The 7,858-nt window shown below is 33.0% G+C and overlaps 1 protein-coding gene across 1 annotated transcript; it reads left to right on the top strand.

Moving 5' to 3' along the window:
• The first annotated feature begins 806 nt into the window (after nt 1–806).
• On the top strand, nt 807–7,443 carry LOC119832611 (synaptogyrin). The gene is made up of 5 exons (XM_038356294.1): nt 807–1,048; nt 2,325–2,562; nt 5,665–5,801; nt 6,123–6,297; nt 6,722–7,443. The coding sequence occupies exons 1-5, from the start codon at nt 947–949 to the stop codon at nt 6,751–6,753; spliced, it is 684 nt and encodes a 227-aa protein (XP_038212222.1). The 5' UTR covers nt 807–946; the 3' UTR covers nt 6,754–7,443.
• Nucleotides 7,444–7,858: the final 415 nt, after the last annotated feature.

Raw genomic sequence — 7,858 nt, forward strand, 5'->3', positions numbered from 1 at the left:
TCTTTGGATATATTAAATAAAATTTCCTTATTACCATTATACCAACAAATGCAGTAAAAATTTGCAAAATAATGACAAACCTTTTTCTGCACAAAACATATAAATTTTATTTCCACAAATAATGGCAACTTTCATTATAAAGATGTCAAATGTGTTTAATTTAGTCAGCATGTAAAGCCACTAGCGACATCTTATAATATATCCTATGTACTAAAAATAAACATTTTTCACGATAAAGCATGTTTTAACTACTTAACAAATTTACACTTAAAATTCTTTGAAATAAATTCCTTTATTCATCGTACGGATACATAAATCTTATCTTCTATTTTATATGAAAGCTGGATCCTCCCGTGTGGTCTCATTTTTAGAACTAGACTAAAAATAAGCCAGAACTGTTCTCGCTATTTGAAGGTGGTTTAGATTTTTGTGAAAAATATTCAAAAATCCATGTTTTTTTGCTTGCCCGGTTTCTTTCTATTTTAAGTTAAAGCCGACATAATGAATAAAAAATTTAATATGCAATAGAAAATTGTCTTTATAAAAACTGGTACTGAAAGGTGAATGGTATGTACCATAATGGTATGGAAATGGTAGGTACCATAGATAACATAATACTATATTAGTAATACCTATTAAATTAAGTGTACTTAGTAACCATTTTGTTTAGAATTTCTAAATTAGAAATTATTGTAATCATATCATACGAAAGTGTTTGTAGGAAAAAGTAATACACCGTGTATAAGGAGAGGTGGCGCTAGCATCTTTCCCAAGTCCATAGTGAATGAAGTTTTTTCCCCTGCTTATTGTGCGGCTTCGAGTCTGCGGCCTGCGCTGCGCGATCGATAACAATTGGTAGATAAAGATTTAGTTTGCGAGGTCATAGACGTTGAACAGCCGCAAGGTTGGAAAGTGCGCGTAGAAAAATAATTTAAACGTATAAAAAATGGATACTTCAGGAGCTTATGGTGGTGGAAAGGCTGGAGGCGCCTTCGATCCTCAAGCTTTTGTCCAAAAACCTACTGTAATCGTCAGGGCGGTGTGTTGGGTAAGAGATTGATCTGAAAGTTACCGTAAATCTATACTATACTGTATTATATCTTGTAGATGAACATTGATATAAAGCTTAGAAACCCGAATACAGTTTAAATTAACGCTAGTCAGACTTAAGTGTCAGCTTAATTAAATACGATCTAAATGAAATCGCAATTTCGAATTTTCTTCAAATTCCCACTTTAACTAAAAATACGTAATGAATATGTAGAGTTTTATTAAAACTATTTATGTTTTGGCTTAGTTTAAAGACATACTTATCATAAAAACCTCTTATCATGACATCATGCAAAAGCAATTAACTTGTTGAAAAATTGTGACAGCAAAAACTGCATAATATAATGCATTAAATAGATGAATTTGTATTTCACAATTGTTTCAAAAGCACATATATTGCAATTTTTTATTGGAAGTTTAAATTTGTCTATAAATGTGCTCTACAATACAAATAAAGATTAGAAATGCTGCTGAAAGCTTCAAATAGGTATTATTCATAGAATTTATAGAATATTATTTATTCCACCTCAAAATCCAATGTAATATTAATAATATATTTCTTACTTACCTATGTATGCGCTAGTTACAGTTCAGCCTGAAATATAAATATTTTAAATTATCATAAGGTATTTAATAATCCAAATGATTTGGTTTCAGTTAATTAAAAGAAAATTAGGCAAAACACTTTTTTTCTGATTCCTATGAAAGTCATGGGACTAATACTTTACTAGATCTAATACAGTAATTTGTGATTTTATATCAGGGAGTATTAGAAAAAAATCAAATTTACATACACAATCAAATAGCAAATTCAATCCTTTATTTCAATAAATGGGTAAGCATATAAGAAATTGCTAAATAAATCCAATCTGTGAAAGGCAAGTGTTGCGGCAATTTTCTTGTAGAGCCTACAATATCAATTAAAATTTATACTATTATCTATTATATAAGATGAACTATGCAAACATATCCATAGAGGATATCTTATGCTTTAAAGAAACTGATCATACAGCTGTTACAGTTTATAGCAGTATTTGCATGTCTCAAAGAATCCATATTCCCATGATTAATATGTATAAGACATATAATTACACTAATTATATCCAATAGATATCTTTCTCATCAATTGTTCTGTTTTTAAGAGATTGGAGAATCTCTTAAAAATTGAACAAAGCTATGGAGATAGCTTATTGCATTTTCCAGTACACTCAAACAGAAATTTAATTATATTTTTGTTAACAACAAATCTTATCACATTGATTGTTTGCCTACAGCTATTCAGTGTCATTGTGATGGGATGTATATCGGCTAAAGGCTGGTATGTCAGCAAAGCAGACAATCAAGAGTACTGTGTCTACAACAATGACACTAACGCCTGCAACTATGGGGTTGGAATCTCTGTGATAGCGTTTATTGCATCTGTGGCTTTTATAGCCGGGGAATATCTCTTTGAGCAGATGTCTTCGGTGAAAACCAGGAAGCATTATGTACTGGCCGATATGGGTTTCTCAGGTTTGTTTGTCGTTTATTATTTTTTTTTATGTTAGTTCTGAAATTTTAAAAATAATATGGTTTTATTTCTGGTGTCAAGGTCAGAGTCAAATTTCTTTAGGGATGAACAAAATAGAACAATTATTTATTAACATAAACAAAAGGTTTTAGTTGGTCAAAATAAAAAAAAAATGAAGTAATGTTATTAGTATGAACTGTAGCTATAAAATTGCTTCTTACATTTAACATTACATATATGTATTTAATAGTACACATACATAACTCATACCTCCTACAATTACAGAAAGGGCAAATGTGAGTATGTAATGCCAGACTATAATTTTTATGGTCATATAGGACAATCATTGTATTTATTCCGAACCGTCTCTCTCAATATTATATAAGACTAACAAAAACTCGCAACTTTGAGGGCAGACGCCTTAAAAGGAAGACCGCAAATATTTTTTTCAGTTTGAACAAGTCGTTCCTGAGATTAGCACAAACCAAAAGCTCTTGATTTTAGTAATAGTAATGTTATAATGTTGTAAATATTAATTTTAGTGTAGATACAAAACATTCCGGATCATAAGTGAGAACTGAAATCCATGTCACGAATAATGTTTTAATTTTCTCCAAGATTCTTTAAAAGTATCCCATTAATGTGAAAACGCATGGCCAAATCTGCATTTTCATTAATTTGCCAAAATTGATGGGATAGGACCTATATAACTATCGAAATCTATACCATTTTTACCTAAAATCGTTGCGCTCAAAAGCCTTTAGTTAACCTACTCCCAATTACTTCGATCGAATTGAGTATATATAGAATAAGCTGAGTTGCTTTTAGATCCTATCGGATATTGAAAAGGTATACAAAACTGTGTTGAACTAAAAGCTAACGAATTTATTTCTTTCTGCTCATAATCACATTAATATTATGATACAAAATCGCGAGCCGTGGAATAAATCCTCATGGAAACACCGAATAACACGTTATCCTACGAGTCTTTTAGATTTTTATGTCATCAGATGCTACAGATACTTTTGCTTCTTCTATATACGAATGAATATTAAATTTTTTCCTTTTTTTATGTTTCGCCTGATAAGCGATCCTCACCGTCCATGAACATTTGCAGAAGTATAAGGGATAAGAAAAGGATTTACTATGGTTAGTGAATAGACTGGAAAGGATGAGGAAAAGGAAAAGGAATTTACTAGTGTACTATCTATGTCTTGATACCTATATTATATGTAGTTTCGTGAGTGGTTCATACAAGTAAGAATGTACATGTGACCAGGTTCCCTAAAACTCAATATTCACTGACCTTAATTCAATCATTGACGGCAGGTAATAAGAAGCAAATAGGGTCACGCCATTCATAAAAATAAATTGACAATCGCGCATTATTTGTCCCCATTAAGAGTTGTGATTACTGGTTTATGTAGTTGAACGAAATTGACACTCTTCAGATACCATCAGATATCATTTACATCTGTTTAAAGGATAGGTTGTTGTATAGTTATTCTGATTATTTTCTACCTTTGCCTTCTGGCCTTAAGCTCGTCCACCTTCTTTTCAATGAATAAATGTTTTTTTTTTTTTTTAATTTACAATTATACCCACGCAATCATTTTGCGATTGTCCTGGTATAGATACATGTGCACTGGTTTTGTTCAAATTTAAATAGAATATCTAAGTTAAGAATCTTTTAAACACTACTACTTTTAAAAACTCTTTCGTTAATTTAATTAAAAAGCATCTTTCGTATCTTCGTGTTTATCGAAACTACAAGTTTTTTTTTTAAAACGCAAAAAGTTCGTGTTCGTCTACATTAATCTTTTAGACTTGTGTATTTTTTACGTTTGTAACGTTTTCACGCAAAAACCACTGGACCAATTCAAAAATAATTTCATTCACTATTCAATATTTAGATATCATCTACTATAAGTAACATATTCGATCAATCAATCAATCAATCAATCCAGTGCATTTGATTAATCGAATTTGTAAGCCTAATTATGCCCAAAGCCCACTTAATCTATAATTTTGTATACATGTAATGTAAGAACTTTCATTATCCCGTAATACCTGGGCAAGGTGACATTTTCACAAAAATTCACCTTGACCCGCTTGAGCGTTATCGGTCTTTAAAACCATACGATAACGTTCCGAAACGATCGTTAAACACTGACGTAGCTATAATATTAACTTCCTAAACGTATTCTTCAAATTAAAATACGCTCAGTTTACGATGCTGAGTTTATACGTCGTTTTATGTATCACCGATCGTAGTTTTATCATATAACTAACTAGCTTTTGTCCGCAGCTTCGCCCGCGCGGTCTTAATAATTTGTTATGGTACAAACTTTCATCCCCTATTTTCTCCCTTATAGCCGTCTATTTGACCTTGGGGGTCAAATTTATCATAATTCTTTCTTAGCGGATGCCTACTTCATAATATCTATCTGCATGCCAAATTTCAGCAAGATTCGTCCAGTGTTTGGACTGTGCGTTGATAGATCACTAACACAAGTGAGACAATCACCTTTGAGTTATATTCTGAGACATTAATATACTTCCTTTTAAAATACTCTTATCTGTTATGTTGCGTTATTTTAAAGATCTAAGCATACAAACACACAGACGGCGGAAAGCGACTGTTCTATACTATATAGTGGAGATGGCAATTTAATTTTCAAAATGTCAATTAAACCCTCCGCATCAAATAACGATATAAATATAAAAAATGGTTTCTATCGGTATGAAAATTTTAACTGATTCTTTTTTTCTGAGGTATATAAAATTAAATTGTATGTTCCAAGGTAGGTTTTTCCGCACTATCGCGTATGCTTAACAGGATTTACACGAGCTAGACAAAGTCAATTTAAAATGTGTAGTAAAATGCAATACGGTAGGGTTTTATACACAGGCATTCTGGGATTTCTAATATGGCTAGGGCACAGATTCCTAAAAAAAAACAAACAATCCGACCTATGTTTTTTTTAAAAAAGATGGCAGTTTTAGCAATTTTTGTATGTTTCGACTTCTCGTACTCTGAAAGTGTTGTGAATGCTAATGAATCAACCACAAACTTGAATAAAGCGTGATGTCTGAATTTCCAGCGTTCTGGGCGTTTCTCTACTTCGTTGGCTTCTGTTATCTATCCAATGCTTGGGGAAAGACCGAAAGCCCACCGGTAGGAACCGCCAACAACATGCAGGGTGCTATCGCCTTCTGCTTCTTCTCAATTTTCGCCTGGGTGAGTTAACGCTAAAAATTGTATAGATCGCTAGATCGTGGTTATTGTTTATTATTACACACAGATTTCAGTATTTGCAAAATCTTTTGGATTAAGTGACTAATTACAAATGAAATAATCAAATTTTACGTAAATAACTATTTATACTTACAAATTTTATATATGTATATCTAAATGTTTACCTGCCAGTGCATATAAAATGTATAAAAACTACAAAGTACATGCCGGTGGTGACGTTCCGTTGTTGCGGCCGGTGGCACTAAGCCCTGCTATATTAGTATAACCCTTATACTAATCCATCCAATGTGTGACACATTGCAGGTGGCCTGCGCGTTCTTCGCGTTCCAGCGGTTCCGCATGGGCGCTGACGCGGCGTTCGCGCCAGCATACGAGGTGGAGGGCGCGGTGGGCAGCCCCGGCGCTTTCCCCACCTACCCCGGTGCGCCCGACCCGCAGCCCGCCTACAGCGACCCGCCGTTCGCACACCAGCAGACTGGTGAGTGGTGACCCGAGTCCCTATTCTAGATCTTTCTAAGTAGCTGCTAGTGAACCAGCAGAACCAGCAGGCAGTTGAGTGGAATGTCCCTATTCTAGATCTTTGTGTGAAGGGTTAAACTGAAATGACCCAGTTCTAGATCTTTTTGTGCAACTTAAAGTTTACTTCAGTGAACCAGCAGATAGATGAGTGGAGTGTCTCTATTCTAGGTTTTTGTATGAAGGGATACAATGGAATGTTCTGGAATGGATTAAAAATCCTGTTGCAGCAAAACCATACCTTGTGCAGACAAAAGATAACCAATCTTAAATTCAAAAGAAACTTGTGTCGAATGTCCGTTTTTTGAAAATCACTAAACTTCTATAAAAATGAACTTCTACACGCGCGGTCAATTAAAACATATGTAATATTATATCTGTTGCAGGTAATGTCGACTACACAGCCCCAACATACTAAAGAGAATTGCAAATCGTATGATTCGTTCGATCCGCCATTTTCTTTTACATTGTTTTGTCACTTTACAATCAGTATTGAAACACTATGTTACTAGTTATTATTTAGATCTCCAAAAACAGTCAAACTGATATCTATATTTTTTAATGTTTTGTTGAATTTAAATATAGATCTTTTATTACGTTATTTTGTGGTTGTTCTATTTAATATTATCATCTTCATGTATTTTAATTTCTATTAGTTAAGAATTATGTAATATAAAGAAAGATTATTTTGTTTTCCAAGTTTTCTGTAAGTTAACTAATTATTTTAAGTTACAAACTAAACTATGTCAGTGTAATAAGCGTTGGTTTATGGACTTCATATTATACTATAAGTTTATGTGTAACGAAATACTAGTCTCTTGCTTTCCTTGTCCTTATCTGCGAGATAGACAGAGAAAGCATAAAACTGGTTTAACATGGCTGTTTTCAAAGTTAACGCATTGTTATGCATATTATTTGACTAAATATAGGCAAGGGGTCATCCTTAAATAACGTGACGTGAACATACAAACAAACAGGGGGTCAAACATATTATGGCATTGTGCGAAAGGGTTGATTACATAGTTTTAATGCTATTAACTATTTGTCAAAAATATATGACATCACGCCAGGATAGAGGTCAAAGATCAAGAGATAGGTCAACGTCATGTAGCGTTATTTATTTAAGACCCCTAATAGTTATCATGTATGGCTTCATAGTACCTGCTTTAGGTAAATGTATATTCGACAATATCCCCCTATAAAGTGTTGTATTATAAATCCTATAAATGTAAATAAGGACCTGGATGTTTTCAATGTTTATATTTAGATACGGACGTCGAGAATGTGTTTGAGAAATTCTGGACAGTTAAATAGGATTTTTTAGCCAAATAAATTAATGCAAAGGGAATGTCTGTAATGGTCTTTCTCACATTTTACATTGACAGAATGGTATTTGGGGTGAATATGGTAATTACTGAAATATCTTTTAAACACACACACACACACACACAGCTTATTTTAAACACAAAATATGGAACAATTTCTGTCACGTTTAATCTCAAACTTTTGTAACTAACGAATAT

Source organism: Zerene cesonia, chromosome 15, assembly GCF_012273895.1.
Source record: "Zerene cesonia ecotype Mississippi chromosome 15, Zerene_cesonia_1.1, whole genome shotgun sequence".
In the NCBI taxonomy this organism is placed as follows: Eukaryota; Metazoa; Arthropoda; class Insecta; order Lepidoptera; family Pieridae; genus Zerene; species Zerene cesonia.